Source organism: Stigmatopora argus, chromosome 16 (genome assembly GCF_051989625.1).
Source record: "Stigmatopora argus isolate UIUO_Sarg chromosome 16, RoL_Sarg_1.0, whole genome shotgun sequence".
Lineage (NCBI taxonomy): Eukaryota > Metazoa > Chordata > Actinopteri > Syngnathiformes > Syngnathidae > Stigmatopora > Stigmatopora argus.
The window spans coordinates 2,592,522-2,610,227 of NC_135402.1; the positions used below are offsets into that span (position 1 = coordinate 2,592,522).

A 17,706-nucleotide genomic window follows, 5' to 3' on the forward strand; every position below is an offset into this window, starting at 1 on the left:
ATATACATCTTTAAAAAATAATCAAATTGTTGACTGGAAATCTGAGGGGAAATAACATATAATAGAATTAAACAAACCTAACTATCTGTAGGGAAATCTGCATCATTGTAAAACGCTCCAACCCTAGTGGCTAATCTTTGCTACTGCAGGCTTTTTTTTCAAACAATTCCCCAACTTGAAATTTTTTACGTCGGCTCCAGATCGTGGTATCTTTGTACTTGTTTACATGTCGTCAGGATATCCCTTTCCGTCCCGTCGTTAGCCGCTAACATGCCCGGCGCGCTCGTCGCTACCTTTCCTAGCACGTTAGCTGCTAACATTTCGCCTCGCCTTGGCTTTATGAAATAATCGCATCGTGCGTTTTAAAATGAAAAATCGTCATATGATTTCAACGTGACTTCCTTGAATTTCATCAAGAAAGTTCCACAAAATAGTAAAAAGGGCAAGTTTATCTCTTCTTTTTGGTTTATTTTTGTGCCCTGTGGGCAAATTTAGGACCGCAACACATTTCACCACATCCTGCACACACACACACACACACACACACACACACAGCGTGCATGTTCTTGTATGCATATTACATCTTACTTTACAGGCTAGAAAATCAAACAAAGAACAAACATGGGCAAAAGTCAGGAATACGCCACAACTGAGGCCCGGGATCGAACCCTCGACCTCAGAACGAAAAACAATCACTGCGTATGTGCTCTTAAGGTGCTTCCTGTTTGGATGCCGTCTCGGCCTTCCTTTGAAAAAGGAATTGGCGTCCTTTTATTTGACTTTGAAGTCTAAAGACGAGTTGGCAAGATGAAACTTCGTCCTTGCAAGAAGGAAACGTCGTACAAAGATTTGGTCCCAATACGCCGATGCGCTTCAAGTTCCCGTTCCTGAAAAGTAGCAGTGCGCTAGTCGCTAACATGTCACAATGCTTAATGTCAATCAATTTTTTTTCTTTTCACTTTAAGGCGCTAAAATTCCCTTTTTATTTCTTTCCACTTTCTGAGCACGTCACGCCACGACGTCTGCCGGACGGGAAGCCGCAGAAGAACACGTGCGTCGACTCCTCGCGGGATGTCGGGGGGCGAGGCCTGTGGCGTGCGCGTATAAAGGCCGGTCGGCGGTATGCTCGCGCGACCTCCCTCGCTCGCTCGCAAGGCAGGCCAGCGTTTCCTTGACGACAGCTCCCGAGGAGCCGCATCCTCACCGTCATGGCCGTGGACAAGTCCAAAGTGGCTTTGGGCTTCATGGTGGCCGGCATCGTGATGGCGCTGTCGGGCTTCGTCTTCATCTTCGTGGGACGCGCCGTCATGAACCAGCAGATCATTAAGGTACGTTTATTGTTTCACTTTTTTTTAAAGGAATTCTGGACTGGAAACAAATCCAAATGGCTTCTATTAATACGTCTCTTAATTATGTTTAAGGAGAAAAACTTTTTTGAGGAGTCCAAATATTGGTTGTCTTCACTTGTTTGAAGGACATTTATCATTTGCAAACATATTTCCATCCTTTTTTTATAATAAAGATGGTGAGTCGATGGTTGTATAGATTTTTTGTGATGTTTAATTCATTCATTTTTTTCTTTTTCCGTCCCGCTGATCCTCACGAAGGTGTCGGGGGTGCCAAAGCCTACCTATGGGTAGTGGGTGGGGCACACCCTAAATTTCTGTCTTTAGGATCAGTTTTTGTTCAATTTCTGATAAAAGTTACAGGAATAATGCTTAATATGCTCATTTTTAGGAATGTGAATTGCTTTTTTTTGACATTTGGGTGTTTTAATGTCAGCTCCGATGACGTTATTTTTTTTTTTACAGAGGGGAAAAATGTCGAGGCTAAGATAGCCAGAATCAACTTTTTAAAGTTTTGTTATTCTCTCAAATGAGCAGGAAATGACAAAAAGATCAATCTGATAACTCCCATTCGCAGCTCATCCAAAAAGTATGTCAATAAGACGATCTGGAAATGAATACACCAAGTAAAGTGAACACATATGCGCGATTATGTGTGAAAAAAATAAAAAATAAATAAATTCATAACAGAAGGAGGACACAAGAAATCGATGACAAGAAGTCCAGGTCAGGGCGTCAGATAGAATTATTTTTTAGGATATACTTTTGGAAAATACCATCAATTTGGATGACTTTCTTCTTTATTTTGTGTTCTTCAAGTTTGACTCACAATGGCGACTTTTATAAACACGGTGCTACGTCCCATTTGTGAAAGAGCTTTGATTTAGGATGATTCCGAGGGGGCGGAGTCTAGGACTCGGAGGAGGGGATTATGGGAATATGGGGGCGGGGCCAGCGCGCCAACCTCAACAATGTGCGAAGATCTATAAAGGACATGGCGGACTTTCGAGCTGTCAAACTTTGCCCCGGGCCTCATCTGAAATGCCCCGTGGATAGTGAGCCGCCCCCGGGAGACTTTGAGCGAGCGCTCGGCCTCTGTCCAGTTTTTGGCTCTGCTTTGTAGCTAGCAGGCTAGCGCTTAGCCGTAAAAAAAACAACAACAACAACGATGGGGGTCAGGAAAGAAAGAGTAGCCGTGGGTTTTATAGTCACGGGGGTCCTGATGGTGGTGTTTGGGACCCTCCTGGCCATCGTGGGTCCCATCATCATCGACGACCAGGTTGTCAAGGTGAGTCGTGCATACCTGCGCGAGTATGTTTTTTTTTCAATCACTGTCGCACGTATCGTTCTTCAAAAAATAAGGAAAATGTGTCTTCGGTGTCATTTATATTTCGATAAATCAATGTTTTGTTCGGACTTTGCCTCAAGTCTTCTGCAAATCTCGGTGACCAATCACAAAGGTTGTCAAAAGAAAATTTGGCCACAGGGAAGACAATCATCCAGTGTTTAGGGTCCATAAAAACGGACTTCTAGGTTTACGATCTAGATCACTTGTGTCAAAGTGGCAGCCCGGGGGCCAAATCTGGCCCGCCGCATCATTTTGTGTGGCCCGGGAAAGTCAATCATGAGTGCCGACTTTCTGTTTTAGGATCAAATTAAAATGAAGAGTATAGATGTCTATTAAATTTCCTGATTTCCCCCCCTTTAAATCAATAATTGTCATTTTTTAATCCATTTTTTCTGTGTTTTTAGTTCAAAAATCATTTTGTAAAATCTAAAAATAAACATTGTTTTAGGTCTATAAAAACGAATATTCGGGGATTTTAATACAGTTCTTTTAATCCATTTATAAAAAAAAAATCAAAATATTATATCTAAAATGGTCCGGCCCCCGTGAAATCGAGTTGATGTTAAAGCGGCCCGCGAACCAACCCGAGTCTGACACACTTGATCTAGATAAATCAAGTCGAGATGAAGTTTAAAACTTTTTTTGCAAAGCGTAAAATTGCGACCGTTCTTGTGACGGCAGAACACGGTGATCGACCCCAGCAACGAGATGTCGTACAACATTTGGAAGGACATGCCGGTCCCCTTCTACATGTCCGTCTACTTCTTCAACGTGCTCAACCCCAAGGAGGTCCTCAACGGCGAAAAGCCCATGCTGGAGCAACGGGGACCCTACGTGTACAGGTGGGCGCCGCTCGCTGTTTCTGACTTCATTTTAATGTCAATGCATACACTATAATGGGAAGGTAGCCCCAAAATGGCCGCCCGTGGCAACGAAAGACCATTTTTAGCCTTCTGTCGTTTTTAATGTCAATGCATAGACAGACTATAATGGAAAGGTAGCCCCAAAATGGCCGCCCATGGCGACGAAAGACCAGTTTGTCGCTCCAATCCGACGCGACGCTAATGGATTCGTATGTGTGGCGCCCGCAGGAAACAATGCCAGAAGGAGAACATCACCTTCCACGCCAACCACACGGTGACGTACCGAGAGAAACGCAGCTACTTCTTCGAACCCGGCATGTCGGCGGGCAACGAGTCGGACGTGGTCACCATCCCCAACATGCTGGTCCTGGTAGGCGGCGTCGGCGTCCCGACGTGGGCACCCGCCGGAGGACTCCGCCCCCACGGCGTCTTTCTCCTCAGGGCGCGGCGGTGATGATGGAGAACCTGCCGTTCGCCGTGCGGCTGATGATCAGCGCTACGTTCAAGACCTTCAAGGAAGGCCCCTTCCTCACCAAGCCGGTGGGCGAGCTGATGTGGGGCTACGAAAGCGGCCTGGTGGACTTCCTCAACAAGTACCTGCCCGGCACGCTGCCGGCCTCCGGGAAATTCGGACTCTTCAGCGAGGTGAGCCGTCCGTCCGTCCGTCCGCCTGGCCGCTGGCCCCGCCCCCGGCGCAACACCGACTCCCTCCCCTCCGCCGCCGCAGTTCAACAACTCGGACACGGGCCTGTTCAACATCTTCACGGGTCGGGACGACATCCGCAACGTGCACAAGGTGGACTCGTGGAACGGACTCACCCAGGTAGCGTTGAAAGTGGCGGGCGACGCCCCCTTTTCGCCGCCCTCTCAGCTCGCCGCTTGTTTTTCAGCTGAGCTACTGGCGCACGCCTCAGTGTAACATGATCAACGGCACGGCCGGTCAGATGTGGCCCCCCTTCATGAACGAGCGCTCCACGCTACCCTTTTACAGTCCAGACGCCTGCAGGTGGGCGTGTCCCGTTTCCCGGCGCGCTAGCTTCGGCGCGCTAACTCCCACGCGCCTCTATTTTGCCCGTCCAGGTCCATGGAGTTGGTGTACCAGCGTTCCAGCAGCACCAAGGGCATCCCCCTGTACCGCTACGTGGCGCCCCGGACGCTCTTTGCTAACGGCAGCGACTACGCCCCCAACCAGGGGTTCTGCCCCTGCCGCCAGTCGGGCCTGCTCAACGTCAGCAGCTGTCGACAAAGTAGGTGCCCGTTTTTTTGTGGGGCGCTCGTCACCCGCTAAGCTAGCAGGCACTTGGGTCATAGTCCCTAAGATAGCAGGCACGCCGCTCGTCACCCGCTAAGCTAACAGGCCCGCCGCTCATTACCCGCTAAGCTAGCAAGCACGTCGTTGGTAGCCACTAAGCTAGGAGGCACGTGGCTCGTAGTCCCTAAGCTAGTTGGCACACCAGTCATCACCCACTAAGCTAGCAGGCACGCCGCTCGTCACCCGCTAAGCTAACAGGCCCGCCGCTCATTACCCACTAAACTAGCAAGCACCTTGTTGGTAGCCACTAAGCTAGCAGGCACGTGGCTCGTAGTCCCTAAGCTAGTTGGCACACCACCCATTCACCCTAAGCTAGCAGGCCCACCGCTCGTCTCCCCCGCTAAGCTAGTTCGTCCATTCCAAAGTGAATGGAATTTCCTGTCCAATAAATGAGGATTGCTCTCCCGCGCACTCGCCCACTTTGATGGGGAGAAAGGAAGCGGCGATAGGCCCTCATTTCCGCAATCCCCCCCACATTCTTGTACGCTCGCGCTAACCCCGGTCTACGTCGGCCCGGGTCTCATTTTGATTGACATCTACTGAAAATGCCAGAGGGATCCCAAGAAATTCAAAATGTCAACCCCGGGTGCATGATTTATTTTTATTTTTTTAACTTTCTGGCCCAGCTAGTACTTCCTCTGTTTACAAATATTACACAACACGGAAAAATGGCGTGTTCTGCTTTTAAGCGTTCGTTGTCGTTCAGATTCTCCCGTCTTCATCTCGCACCCTCACTTCTTCAACGCCGACCCGGTCCTGCTGGACTCCGTGCGAGGACTGGAACCCCAGGAGGACCTTCACGGACTCTTCATCGACATCCACCCGGTGAGGCCGCACGCCGTTTTTATCGCCTACGAGATAACGCGTCGGCTTTATGGCGTTGACTTGAAATGTCAGGAGATAATTCGGTCGTGTTGTTTGTCGCCGGGCAGACTTTGGGTTTAGGGTCAGGGTCACTTTTTAAAAAAAAAATTGAAATCATCATTAGGTAAACGTAGAGTGGGTCAAAGTTCAAAATTAAAGGTCACCCGAAACAACGGCGAGCAACCCAACGAACCGGCGGTAAGGCTTCGTCACTTTATGGCGGCGTTGAAGACGCTCGCAGATAAGCTAATTGGTTAATGCGTTTACGGCGGCGTTCCAGTTTGACGACTTCCACGAAGTGCCCGCGCGATTCTTTGAGCCAATAACGTTGTTTTCGCGACGGTCCGAAGCCGCAACGGAAGCGGCGTTGACGAGCGTACCATGTGCGTAGCCGCTGGCAAAACAGGAAGTGGCAATCTCTCGCCGTCCGGTCTCACGATTGTGTGCGTGTCGGAGGGCGCTTTTGTCTCGGCGTTGTACGTCCCGCGTGCGTCGTTAACTGATTGGCCGCTTTTGTCTGCTTTCAGCTCACGGGCGTCCCCCTCAACGTGTCCATCCGCCTGCAGCTCAACCTTTACATCAAACGGGTGACGGGATTTACGTACGACCGTTTCCGCCTCGCCGCTCGTTAACGTCCGACACTTCCTGTTTGCGAGCCCGCCGCCTCAGGCTCTCCTTTTTTTTCTTTTGTTTTTCTTGGGACGCGGCAGCGAGACGGGGAAGCTCACCGAGACCATCATGCCCATGATCTGGTTCGAGGAGGTGGGTGTGTCCTCGCGTGTTTTTTCTCTCCTCGCCATTTCCGCGTTTTCGACGTTTGCCTTCCAACGCAGAGCGGCTACATCGACGGGCCCGTCCTGGACACCTTCCGCACCAACCTGGTGGTCCTGCCCGCCATCATGGAGGTCATGCAGTACGGCTTCATCGCGCTGGGCGTGGCCACCGTCGTGGTCGCGATGCTCGTCAGGCGATCCATCAAGAAGGTAAGCGCGCGCCGGGCCGAAAAACCCGCCTCGCCTCACGGCCATTTTTGTATTTCAGGCTTCGTATATGACGTCGCCAGGCAACGGCGCTCCGGAGAAGAGCTCGCAGGGGGCGGCAGGTGGGTGGCGCCATTTTCCATTGGCGAGCGACCGCGACGGAAGGCGACGATTCGCCTGTTTGGTCTGCCGCGGAGTTGTTGGCGTGAAAACGGCGGCGCCATAGTGGCAAAATCTAGAAAAGGAACGTGTTTTTTTTTGTTTTCCTTAATGGCGGGCGGTGCCCGCTCGCTTCCTGTGCGCTAATGCCGCGGAAACGGGAGGCAAAAACAGATGCCTTCCCCCGGGAATGCTTTCATCGTCCCGTCCTCGCCCGTCGTTTTCCCAGAATGCAAAAAAAAACGGACAACAAAAGAGCTCCTTTTTCATACAGTGGTACCTCGACATACGATCGTAATCCGTTCCGAGACTGAGATCGTATGTCGAGCTTTTCCGTAACTCGAGCGAACGTTTCCCATTGAAATGAATTGAAAACAAATTAATTTGTTCCAACCCTCTGAAAAAACACCAAAAACACGATATTGGGTTGGAAAAAAATGTTTTATTTCTTCTAATTTGCCATCTATTAACAAAGTAACACATAACTAGTGGTTTAATAGTAATAAAATGTGTTTAATAGAACTAAAATTAGATGCATTTCGCAGAGGATAGACAGACGGACATAGAAGCAGGCGGTGGGGGGGGGGTGTTTCGGGGCAACAACGCACTCGTAAATGAACAAACAAATTAAAATTAACTTGGATAAATATATACAGACACACTCAAACATACGTTTAATGTAACTTTACACAAAACTGAATTCTAGTTATGTCTTTTGTTACCTTTGTTCTGGCCGGGTTAGCTGTTTGCCACGCCTCCACCCTCACGTTCGCTATCGATGGGCTGTTTGCTGTTGTATTCCCTTCAAAATATTCCCAAAATGATGCGCACAAATGTCCGCACAATAGGATAACGCACGACCACTTGCCAACGAGAAGTAGTCTTGAATGAGCGATCGCGGGAGCTAACGGGCTAAGGAAGGAATAACACTGAAAAAATGCAACAGCTCAGCCTACCCACGTATTGATTGTGGGTAATGAAGTTTTATTCTGAGAAAGGGTGCCATTGGCTATCGGTGTTGTGTGCACGAGTATACTTCATTACCCAGAAAGCCCTCTTTTTGCCCGCGCATGCGCGTTATGCGTTTCCTGGTCGAAACTCGTCTGAATAAATCGTTTAGTCCTCGTAGATATAGTAGTTATACACGAAAGAGATGTGGCAAAAAAGACAATGATAAACAGCCTCTCATGTCATGGCCACCTGGCTTGGTTGCATCTCGAAATTTTAATCGTATCGCGAGCGAATTATTCAATCTAAATTTTCGTCGTACCACAAGGTATTGAAACAACCCCGATTCTAACAGCCACATTCTTGTCTCTCCAGAAAAGTGAAAAGGAAAAAGCCAGCCCGCAGAATGCTCCCAGAAGACCAAATAGCGGACCGGCCCACCACCGCGACCCACCGACACTCACACACTGGTGCAATTCTGGCCGCCGCCCCCCTTCCCGTCCTTTCGGAGCCCCCCCACTTTTTCAAACCGGGTGCTACTTTTTTTTTTTATCGTTGTTAGCAAAATACAATAGCGTTCACGACGATGTTCTTTTCCAGGATTGTGTTTACGATGATCAATAAACTTATCAAATGTAGTTTGTTCTCGTTATCAACTCGTAGAGCAAAGTCTGTCTACGTTTTTTTTTTTAAAAGGCAACGCTTTCTTTGATAGAGCTTTCACAAAAGGGGAGGCCGTGAAGTCATGTAAGCGGATTAGGGCGTCCAATCATTTCACCCGATCGTCCGTTACCCGTTTAAAAGGGGTTGCGGCGTCGGAAAAAGCCCCATTTTCCTTTTTTTCTGTTGTGTAATAGTTGAGAAAAATGAATAAAGGGATATATTTCCACCAAGTGAGCGTGATTCCGTAGCCATTTTGTCAATGCCAAAACTATTTTAGTCTGATTTGGTACTTTTGGTTAATGAAATGTGAGCATCTCAAATGGCCCACCCGTCATAAAATGGTGGGGGCGGAGTTAAACATTGTTTTCTCCATGGTTAGCTAAAATTTGCATATAGCAATAGATTCATTCTAGTGACAGCCTGACCTTATAAGGATGATTTTGGAGTAACAGACTGGTCACCAGGTGTGTAAACTGCGGGTCAAGAGCCTCATGTGGCTCTTTGTTCCTTCTGCTGTGCCTTTATGTAACCTTGAAATGAGTTTATGATGAGTAGACACTCTATCCCACAGGTGTCAAAGTGGCAGTCCGGGGTCCAAATCTGGCCCACCGCATCATTTTGTGTGACCCGGGAAAGTCAATCGTGAGTGCCGACTTTCTGTTTTAGGATCAAATTAAAATGAAGAGTATAGAGATGTATATTAAAGTTCCTGATTTTCCCCCTTTTAAAGCAATAATTGTCATATTTGTAATCCATTTTTTCTGTGTTTCTTGTTCAAAAATCATTTTGTAAAATCTAAAAATATATATATAAAAAAAGCTAAAATAAACATTGATTTAGATCTATAAAAAACTGAATATTCAGGGATTTTAATCCAGTTCTTTTAATCAATTTATTTAAAAAAAAAATCTAAATATTATATCTAAAATGGTCCGGCCCACATGAAATCAAGTTAACGTTAATGCGGCCCGCGAACCAACCCGAGTCTGACACCCTTGCTCTATCCGTTTGAAGTGGGAGATGAATGAAAATTTGTCAGCCCTCCCACTTCAAATGGATTGGACGCCTGGCGTCATCTATGACAGATAATGAGTATTATTTTAAACTTTGAGCCTCTTGGGGGGGGGCTCCTACGTATTGGCACAATTTGCTGGAACGTGAGCGACTTGCTCGCAATTCCGGCCTTTTCCCGAGGACAAAAGATAAGACGTGGACAGTGTGGAAAAAGTCACGTATTTAATTAATAATTGAAAAAATAAGTAAGAAGTAAGAAGGCGGGGGAGAGCGAGAAAGTCACTGGTTGCTCCGGCGACTCTTCTTGCGGCTCTTCTTGGAACTCTTGTCGGGGCTCTTGGAGTGGCTGCGGTGCCGGTGGCTGCCGCGGTGATGGGCGGCGGCGGGCGGCGACTTGGACCGGTGCCGGCGCTCCCGATGCCGCCGCGGGCTCTTGCTGCGGCGCCGCTCCCGGCGGGGCTCGGGCGAGCTCCGCCTGACCTTGGGCGAGCGGCTCCTCCGGCGCGGGGAGCGGCTGCGCCGGTGCCGGGATGACGGCGGCGGCGAAGAGGAGGCGGGCGGCGGGGCCGCCGGCGCCGGCGACGAGCGGCGGTGGGCCCCCCGGTGCCGGTGCGGCTCGGGGCTGGGGACCCTGTCGGGACGCTGGTCCCCGTCGCGGCGACGGTGGTGATGGTGGTTGTTGTTGTTGTTGTTATTGCGGTGGTCGTCGTCTTCGTCGTCGTCATCGTCGTCGTCCTCGTCGCTGGTCTCCACCTCGTCCAGGTCCTCCTCCAGGGCGCTGATGCGCGTCTCCAGCATCTCGGCCTCCTCCAGAACCTGCCGCTTCTGCAGTCGCGGCAGGATGATGTCGCAGACGCGCTCCGAGTGCAGCAGCTCGTGGACGAACTCGTCCACGTGAAGAATGTGGAACTCGCCCTCGCGGTTCTGGCTCTTGATCTTACGGTAGTCGTTGTAGAGCGGCTCCAGGTACTTGTAGCAGTCCACCGCCGTGCCCGTCAGGCGCATGTACATGGCGCCGAGCAGGCGCACGTACTTGAAGTCCTCGTTCTTGATGAACTCCACGATGATGTCCTTCTCGGGCTGGATCTGCAGCAGCTTGAGCGCCAGGCACAGGAACGGCGTGGGCTTGATGTTGCCCCCGAACACGCCGCCCACGTACTTGAGCTCCATGGCCTTGTCCACCACCAGCTCGGCCGTCAGTCCGAAGCATTCTTCCTTCCAGTACTTGCACTCGTAGATGCGCGTGCGGATGATCTTCTCCACCAGGTACTGCGGATTGGTCCCGTGGATGCTGTTGGCGTCTTTCACCGTCCGGTTCGCCATTTTGCTCCCAGCGCCACCGGAAGTCGACCAGCTGCTACTTTTCGCTTTTCCGCCTCTCGTGCAAACGGACTGCCACCTACCGAGCCGGAGCGGAGAAATTCCATTCTTTTTTTTTCTTATTGGTCTTTTTTAAAGAACATTTTCCTCGTCATTCTAAATTAAATTAAAAAAATGTTAAGCTTAAAAATGTTCACGTTCTGATTTTATTTAAAATAGCGAATTGTTTTTGAATCCGTTCGAACGTACTTCTTCCGGCCTCCTTCTTCTTCTACGGATGCACTGACTGCCCCCGAGTAGAATCAAAATGTCGGCTGCAAGGTTACTAGCCCGTTCTGCCGTGAGAGCGTCCTCCTTGCCCTCCCGGGTACCGAGCCGCCTCCATGCCGGTCCTCTTCGAGTCGCAGCCCCGCGGGTGATTCAACTCAGCCGCGGAATGGCGGCCGGAGGTGAGCACCGAGACGCCGAAGCCGAAATAATGGCGTTATGACGGCCGACCAAGGACGCGGCTCCACTTAGCCGAAGCCCTCAAGTCTTTAAATTACATTAAAAAAAACAAAAAGAACACTCTTAACCTCTTTTTCGACCTCCGTCGCCACTTAAAATGTTATTTGCATGGCGATACTGTCACCTTTGACTTTCACTAAAACGAAATGCATGTCAATTGCGGACGTTTTTCAGCAAACCTGGAGGAAATGATATTTAAGCCATGAATAATTTGTTTTAAACTGGCGCTTGTACTTGTAACTTTCCTAGTGAACATACTTAAAGGATCTATTTTAGAGGGGTCACATTGCCAACAAATATTGGGATGTATTTTTGAGGGGTGGGGTCACATTGCAGGCTAATTCTATTCCTGATTTTGAAAGTATCTTCTCGGGAATGCATCATTTTCCATCTTTTATTGACCGAGTGCCCTCTTCTGTGCGTGTGGCAGGAATTCCCACGGACGAGGAGCAAGCCACGGGCCTGGAGAAGATCATCATGAAGGCCATGAAGGAGGGCACCGTAAGAACGCCATCGGCGGACACTGGTCTCATTTGCCGTCGTTTCCCCGGTAACCGCGTGCCGTTGTTGTCTTCCAGGACCCGTACAGCATGTTGAAGCCCAAAGACTATGCCGGCTCCAAAGAGGACCCTCACCTGGTGCCCTCCATCTCCAACAAGAGGATGGTGGGATGCGTGTGTAAGTCCCACTCGTTGCAAATTCGCCGATTTGGCAGGCCAGACGACGTTAAGTCCGTTTCTCGTGGCAGGTGAGGAAGACAACACGGCCATTGTGTGGTTCTGGCTCCACGAAGGCGAACCCCACCGTTGTCCTGAGTGCGGGGCTCACTACAAGTTGGTCCCGCATGAGCTCCCCCACTAGGGCGCGCCATCTTCAGGCCGGTAATCCGCTAGGACGCCCGCCACTAGCCGTTTAGCACTTCTTCGCACTCACGCATTCTCCTCTCGTCTCATCCGAAGATTGGACGGAACTTTCCGCTCGCTCGCCAGCGTCATTCCCGCAAGCAGGTTTTCCAGGCGGCGACGTATCACACTTTAGGAGTCAAGTAACACGCATCATTAAACTATATCTTCAATAAAATCCAAAATGGGAAACTTTCGAGTCAGCTCGTGTTATTCTCATCATCGAAGGACACATTTTTTGATTAATGGCCACTCAGATTCAAGCGAACTGAATAGCATGACTATTTCTCATTCCAATTTTTTATTTATTGTTTAATATTCCTCTAAATCACGTGTCAAAGTGGTGGCCCGGGGGCCAAATCTGGCCCGCCGCATCACTTTGTGTGGCCCGGGAAAGTAAATCATGAGTGCCGACTTTCTGTTTTAGGATCAAATTAAAATGAAGAGTATAGATGTATATTATATTTCCTGATTTTCCCTCTTATAAATCAATAATTGTCATTTTTTAATCAATTTTTTCTGTGCTTTTAGTTCAAAAATCATTTTGTAAAATCTAAAAATATATTTAAAAAAAACTAAAATAAACATTGTTTTAGATCTATAAAAAACTGCATATTCAGGGCTTTTAATCCAGTTCTTTTAATCCATTTATTAAAAAAAAATCTAAATATATCTAAAATGGTCCGGCCCACATAAAATCGAGTTGACGTTAACTGTAAATGTTAAATGTAAACATTTACACAAACTGTAAATGTTAAATGTATTTTTTCCTGGCAAAATGCGCGCACGTACACACACAAAAAGCTGACATCCATGTTTTTTTTCCCAAAGTTTTATTGTTTAGCAGCATAAAAAGTCAGCGAGCCGAGATAACGGCCCATCTCCCGGAAGTGGGCGGTGAAAAAGGGGGCGGGCTTTCCAGATGGTCCGTCCGTCTCACTTGGCGCCGGCGGCGAGCGCCGAGGCCAGGGATCCCCTCTTGTGGAACTGCGAGTCGCGGATGCGACGCACCGACTGGATCTGAGGCTGGACGGCCGAGAAGTCCTCGCAGCGGCGGTAGTCGCCGCTCTCCAGCAGGTACTGGTAACCGCGGTAACCAGGGTACTGGTAGCCCACCCACCTGTGGCGGAAGCAGCCAAAAACGCGTCAAGGCCGGATTTCGTAGCCGGGACGATGAAATATATTTGAAGAGGAGTGGCCACAAATTGGCGCCTATTTTATTTCATTTTTTTCCTGATGACGTAGCCTCGCTTTTTTTCATCCAAATTTGGCAGATGCGTTTCTAATCCAAAATGAACGAATTCATTAAAGCTTTACTTCGAACGTACAGTCTATTTGCGTCATTATTAGCATTAGCTCGGCACGAGAGTCACTTCTTCATTAGCTAGCTAGCTAGCCCCGCCCTTGCTTGTATATTACCGGCTAAATCGCTGGCACGCTAACACCATTAGCATGAGCCAAATGAGCCCAGGGCCTGTTTTTCTTTTGTGCTAGCGGAACTGCAAACATCGTGGCAGGAAGGATGAAAGGGTCACGAGTCAAATTAAATATTGGCGAACAAACAGGAGCGGTTAGGGCGTATATTTGAAGGCGACGGCGGCGACTCACGCTCCGCCCGGGACCTTCACGCTGCCCACTCGGTCGCCGAAGCCGTGCGCCCACAGGGTGGGCACGTCGTCCTCTTGGATCTCAATCTTGTTGCCCTTGAAGTCAGATAGCTCGTGCAGGCAGATTTTGGCCTCCGAGCTGTCCTGTCCCAACCCGCGTTAGCGTTAGCACAAAGTCGAGTCGGCCTCCCCTTTCGCGCGTTTGGCCGTCGCCATGGAAACGTGCATACCATGTGGATGGGCCTGAGAGACATGAGGCAGTCGCTGCGGTACGAGTTGCTCCAGGTGTCCCAGCGAGGATACTCTCCCTTCTCCAAGATGAACATCTCCCCTCGGAGATTGGTCTGCTCGAAGGCAACGAAGCTGGAAGGGAGGGGGTCGCCGAGGGGGGGGAGGGATACACGGTTTTGGGAGGGGGGGGCACGAGGGGTCGGAGGGGAGGAATGAGCGGCGAGAGCCACGTGGGTGGCGACCGGGGCGTCTTACGGGCCGCTCTCCACGAGGATGCTGCGCACTCGCTCCAGGCCGCGCTCGCAAACGTCCGAGCATTCGTTCTGCAGCTCCAGCGAGCGGCCCTGGAAGTTCTCCTGGTCGAACAGCGTCAGCTGGAGGACAAAGGAGAGTCACCCACGGTTTCCGCCGTTTTACGCCAGCGCGCCCTCGTATTGCTACGTAACGGTTCATGTAGCGGTTTCGCTACGTTAACTCGTCGTATGGGGAACAAACGCTTACCTTGAAAACCCCCAGACCAGGCTCGCCGGTCTTGGTGGCCTTGCTGGAGGCGGCCGGCGCTCCTCCCTTGTTGTCCTTGGGGTCGGCGCCCTGGCCGGAAGCGGACTTGGCGATCTGAGACATGGCGAGGGGAGGGGGCTGGAGAAAGAGACATTTCCCGCAGGTCAAACTCAATCGTCCTCATTTTATACACCTATTTCGACCTTAAAAGGATGGAAATCATCGTTTCGGGAGCAATGAGCTAAATCATCCGAGTGAACAAAATCAATGACGGCACATTTGACATTTCATTGGTTCAGTAAAGAGTATTTTGGTGCTTAAACACAGCCGTGTGTAAAGGTGACTTTGTGACAAAGTGGTTGCCGCTGTCCGCTGTGGCTTGACGTGAAAAGGTAGCGGGCTCGAGTCTGGTGTGCGTGCGTGCCTTTCTTACCTGCGTGTGGCGTGGAAGCGGGTTCGCCGGCGTCAGTCACGTTCTCGGCCGCCGCCGCGCTTTTGTAGGCTGGCAAAGGGCGAGAGGCCACAAAAGAAGAGCGCCGTCATCACGCGGCTCTGGAAGCCTCGCCGCCGCCCCCCCTCCGGCCCCCCCGTAAGCACTTTAGCGGCAAAGGAAAGCGCTGACAACGCCGTTGGTGCCGGGATGCAATTCAAAAGGCCTGTCGAGGGTCGCGCGGGGCTACGTTAAGCCCCCTGCGAAAAAAAACTATTGTCGGACAAGCGCCGGACAGGTGGGGCTTTGTCTGACCCCCTCCCCAACATACCACCATGGGGATGACTGCTTCAGGGGGCTCCAAGCAGGCCAAATACCAAATAATTTTCAGAAACCAGCTTCACAATCGACATGAAATTACCCCATAGATCCAATTGTTTTGAACCAAAATGGCCGTTAGTAGAGTGAGAAGTAGACATCATAGACGGGGACATCTAGGACCACCAAGTCCTCCTTTTTTTCTTATGTCAGGCCAAATAGTGTCCAGGAGAAGAAAAGACAGAAAAAATGTTGTTCTTATATAATGACAATAAAGTTATTGCATTCAAAAAGAGAAACTTGAGGTCAAATGGCCTTTTTGGATACACTTTTATGTTTTGATGGACTGAAATTAGGGTTCACTCTATTTTAAGACGATGGGTGACTTTTGAAAATGGAAGTGATGCCTTTTTTCTAGAGATAAAGTCTGGTTTTGCCAAGACAAATCTGAAATTGCAAAATATGTGACGACCCAGGAGACCTCTGTTTTAGCCTTAACACCTAGCTAGCCAGGCTTCACGTTTAAACAAACAACAAAAAAAGCGGACCCCCCTCTTGCTGAGCGGGGCCTTTTGCAGTGGCCCCCCTTCCAGGGGAGGCTTTAAAAGAGATGACGGCACCCCGCCGCTCTCACTCTCACTCACCGGCGCCAAAGAGCATCGCGGCAAGGTGAGTCCCTGGCGCCAAAAGACCCCCATTTGGACGGGAGGGGGGGTTCCCCAACCAAATGGGGAGGGGGGGGGGGTGGCATTGAGGGAAGGGAAGAGGTCTATGTCAGGAAGGGGGTGGTTATGGGAGAAAATCGCTTTTAATAGGCTTTTGAAAGGGAGTCTGGGCTCTTATTTTGGCGGGGGCGCTTGCCGAAAAGTGACCATTTCATAGCGTTTGGAAGCATGGCGTAACCACGCGTGTGGCGTGTCCTCACAGACAAGATGACGCACCACTGCACAAAGTTCTCCGGCCACTGGAAGGTGAGCGACCGACCGACCCGGCTAGCCGGCAGGACGCCCCACGCGGACGCCGACCTTGACCTGGCGCTCTCCGCGGCAGATCGTGGTCTTCGACGAGGAGTGTTTCCAGGGCCGGCGCCACGAGTTCACCTCGGACTGCGTCAACATCATGGACTTGGGCATGGAGACGGTGCGCTCCTTGCGCGTGGAGAGCGGCGCGTGAGTGCGCGCGTGTGTACGTCTTGGCGCGGGGAAGGGCGTGGCTTGACGGTGGAGGGGGGCGTGGCTTCCTTCCTCTTTTTTTTGCAGCTGGGTGGGCTACGAGCACGCTTCCTTCCAGGGGCAACAGTTCATCCTGGAGCGGGGCGAGTACCCCCAGTGCGACGCCTTCGGGGGTAGCAACGCCTACCACGTGGAGCGCTTGACCTCCTTCAGGCCCGTGGCCTGCGCGGTGAGTCCCGTTAGGTTCGCCGACCCCCTTAAAAAGTGGGCCCCGCCTTAGGCCACGCCTTTCTCCGTCAGAACCACCGCGAGTGCCGCATGACCATCTTTGAGCGCGAGAACTTCCTGGCTCGCAAGGGCGAGCTGAGCGACGACTACCCCTCCCTGCAGGCCATGGGTTGGTGCAACAACGAGGTGGGGTCCCTCAAGGTCCAGTCTGGCGCGTAAGTGTCCCCCCGAGTCCGTCCCCTGAGCAAAAAAAGTGCCCGTGGAGTGACCCGCGTTTGGTTTCTCCTTGTCGTGTGTCTGTCGGCAGCTTCGTGTGCTACCAGTACCCCGGTTACCGTGGTTACCAGTACATCATGGAGTGCGACCGCCACTGCGGCGACTACAAACAATTCAAGGAGTTCGGCTCGCACTGCCAGACGCCGCAGATCCAATCCATCAGGCGCATTCAGCAGTAGTGGGCCCGGCCGCGGGACCCTCCATGAACGCCCCCTTCCTTGAACATGGCTGAAAATGTGGTTCTCATCGACCAGAAACTCGATCACAATAAAAATGTCTTTGTTAAACACGACAACGTGGCTCTCGGATGGTAATTGACCAGAATCAAAATGTTGTCTGAATAAACTTTTCATAGCATTTTTTTTTCCTTCTCAACATAATAAATGTCAACATCTCTCTCTCTCCCTATTCACATGAACCAAAAGTGTTTTCTTCTATGCTTAACATATCATAAAGCAAGATAACCTACAAATAAGAGATTTAAGATAAGGAAGTTTTGGCAGCTCAAAACGTGAGAACATTCTTCTTGACATCTGTTGATCGTTTACATGTCTTGAATTGGCCACACTGACTGACAAAAGGTGTTTTTTGAGAGTTCATTTATTGATTTTTTGGTGAATTTTTAGCCTCCAGGGCTTGAAAATGGCTTCATCCTGTATTTTGGTTCTTCATTTTTGGACCTGTTCACCAAAACAAGATGAGTCTGACAATAGCTTC

The 17,706-nt window shown here is 50.2% G+C and overlaps 5 protein-coding genes across 8 annotated transcripts; 3 read left to right on the top strand and 2 right to left on the bottom strand.

Moving 5' to 3' along the window:
• The first annotated feature begins 1,152 nt into the window (after window positions 1–1,152).
• scarb1 (scavenger receptor class B, member 1) lies at window positions 1,153–8,503 on the top strand. Of its 2 annotated transcripts, none has more exons than XM_077623388.1 (13): window positions 1,153–1,328; window positions 3,376–3,536; window positions 3,786–3,927; window positions 3,999–4,202; window positions 4,285–4,380; window positions 4,448–4,563; window positions 4,638–4,804; window positions 5,576–5,694; window positions 6,261–6,334; window positions 6,444–6,495; window positions 6,567–6,716; window positions 6,775–6,835; window positions 8,196–8,503. In XM_077623388.1, the coding sequence occupies exons 1-13, from the start codon at window positions 1,209–1,211 to the stop codon at window positions 8,201–8,203; spliced, it is 1,470 nt and encodes a 489-aa protein (XP_077479514.1). In that variant the 5' UTR covers window positions 1,153–1,208; the 3' UTR covers window positions 8,204–8,503. The 2 variants fall into 2 exon arrangements, with proteins under 2 accessions (XP_077479514.1, XP_077479513.1); XM_077623387.1 differs by lacking the exon at window positions 1,153–1,328 and adding an exon at window positions 2,286–2,634.
• Window positions 8,504–9,697: 1,194 nt separating this feature from the next.
• prpf38a (pre-mRNA processing factor 38A) lies at window positions 9,698–10,882 on the bottom strand. The gene has a single exon (XM_077623654.1). The coding sequence runs from the start codon at window positions 10,818–10,820 to the stop codon at window positions 9,777–9,779; it is 1,044 nt and encodes a 347-aa protein (XP_077479780.1). The 5' UTR covers window positions 10,821–10,882; the 3' UTR covers window positions 9,698–9,776.
• A 205-nt stretch (window positions 10,883–11,087) lies between these two features.
• Window positions 11,088–12,295, top strand: cox5ba (cytochrome c oxidase subunit 5Ba). The gene is made up of 4 exons (XM_077623659.1): window positions 11,088–11,266; window positions 11,755–11,825; window positions 11,903–12,002; window positions 12,073–12,295. The coding sequence occupies exons 1-4, from the start codon at window positions 11,125–11,127 to the stop codon at window positions 12,183–12,185; spliced, it is 426 nt and encodes a 141-aa protein (XP_077479785.1). The 5' UTR covers window positions 11,088–11,124; the 3' UTR covers window positions 12,186–12,295.
• Window positions 12,296–13,048: 753 nt separating this feature from the next.
• Window positions 13,049–15,142, bottom strand: crybb1 (crystallin, beta B1). 2 transcript variants are annotated; one of them, XM_077623656.1, is made up of 6 exons: window positions 14,999–15,142; window positions 14,566–14,703; window positions 14,320–14,438; window positions 14,064–14,177; window positions 13,835–13,972; window positions 13,049–13,346 (listed from the first exon to the last, which is right to left on the bottom strand). In XM_077623656.1, the coding sequence occupies exons 2-6, from the start codon at window positions 14,686–14,688 to the stop codon at window positions 13,163–13,165; spliced, it is 678 nt and encodes a 225-aa protein (XP_077479782.1). In that variant the 5' UTR covers window positions 14,689–14,703; window positions 14,999–15,142; the 3' UTR covers window positions 13,049–13,162. The 2 variants fall into 2 exon arrangements, with proteins under 2 accessions (XP_077479782.1, XP_077479781.1); XM_077623655.1 differs by having other exon boundaries at window positions 13,835–13,977; window positions 14,064–14,196.
• cryba4 (crystallin, beta A4) lies at window positions 13,160–17,284 on the top strand. Of its 2 annotated transcripts, none has more exons than XM_077623658.1 (6): window positions 13,160–13,303; window positions 16,241–16,284; window positions 16,364–16,482; window positions 16,573–16,714; window positions 16,786–16,928; window positions 17,021–17,284. In XM_077623658.1, exons 2-6 carry the CDS (start codon window positions 16,246–16,248, stop codon window positions 17,166–17,168), a joined length of 591 nt encoding a protein of 196 aa, XP_077479784.1. In that variant the 5' UTR covers window positions 13,160–13,303; window positions 16,241–16,245; the 3' UTR covers window positions 17,169–17,284. The 2 variants fall into 2 exon arrangements, with proteins under 2 accessions (XP_077479784.1, XP_077479783.1); XM_077623657.1 differs by lacking the exon at window positions 13,160–13,303 and adding an exon at window positions 15,882–15,982.
• Window positions 17,285–17,706: the final 422 nt, after the last annotated feature.

Bases quoted from the DNA above. Each gene is read 5' to 3' on its own strand.
- scarb1 (XM_077623388.1), top strand. From the start codon at position 1,209: ATGGCCGTGGACAAGTCCAAAGTGGCTTTGGGCTTCATGGTGGCCGGC. The intron at 1,329-3,375 runs GTACGTTTATTG...TTGTGACGGCAG, and splicing joins TGAACCAGCAGATCATTAAG to AACACGGTGATCGACCCCAG. The intron at 4,203-4,284 runs GTGAGCCGTCCG...CCGCCGCCGCAG, and splicing joins AATTCGGACTCTTCAGCGAG to TTCAACAACTCGGACACGGG.
- prpf38a (XM_077623654.1), bottom strand. From the start codon at position 10,820: ATGGCGAACCGGACGGTGAAAGACGCCAACAGCATCCACGGGACCAAT.
- cox5ba (XM_077623659.1), top strand. From the start codon at position 11,125: ATGTCGGCTGCAAGGTTACTAGCCCGTTCTGCCGTGAGAGCGTCCTCC. The intron at 11,267-11,754 runs GTGAGCACCGAG...TGCGTGTGGCAG, and splicing joins CCGCGGAATGGCGGCCGGAG to GAATTCCCACGGACGAGGAG. The intron at 12,003-12,072 runs GTAAGTCCCACT...TTCTCGTGGCAG, and splicing joins GAGGATGGTGGGATGCGTGT to GTGAGGAAGACAACACGGCC.
- crybb1 (XM_077623655.1), bottom strand. From the start codon at position 14,688: ATGTCTCAGATCGCCAAGTCCGCTTCCGGCCAGGGCGCCGACCCCAAG. The intron at 14,197-14,319 runs GTAAGACGCCCC...CCTCCCTTCCAG, and splicing joins ATCCTCGTGGAGAGCGGCCC to CTTCGTTGCCTTCGAGCAGA. The intron at 13,978-14,063 runs GTATGCACGTTT...GGGTTGGGACAG, and splicing joins CTCTCAGGCCCATCCACATG to GACAGCTCGGAGGCCAAAAT.
- cryba4 (XM_077623658.1), top strand. From the start codon at position 16,246: ATGACGCACCACTGCACAAAGTTCTCCGGCCACTGGAAG. The intron at 16,285-16,363 runs GTGAGCGACCGA...TCTCCGCGGCAG, and splicing joins AGTTCTCCGGCCACTGGAAG to ATCGTGGTCTTCGACGAGGA. The intron at 16,929-17,020 runs GTAAGTGTCCCC...GTCTGTCGGCAG, and splicing joins CTCAAGGTCCAGTCTGGCGC to CTTCGTGTGCTACCAGTACC.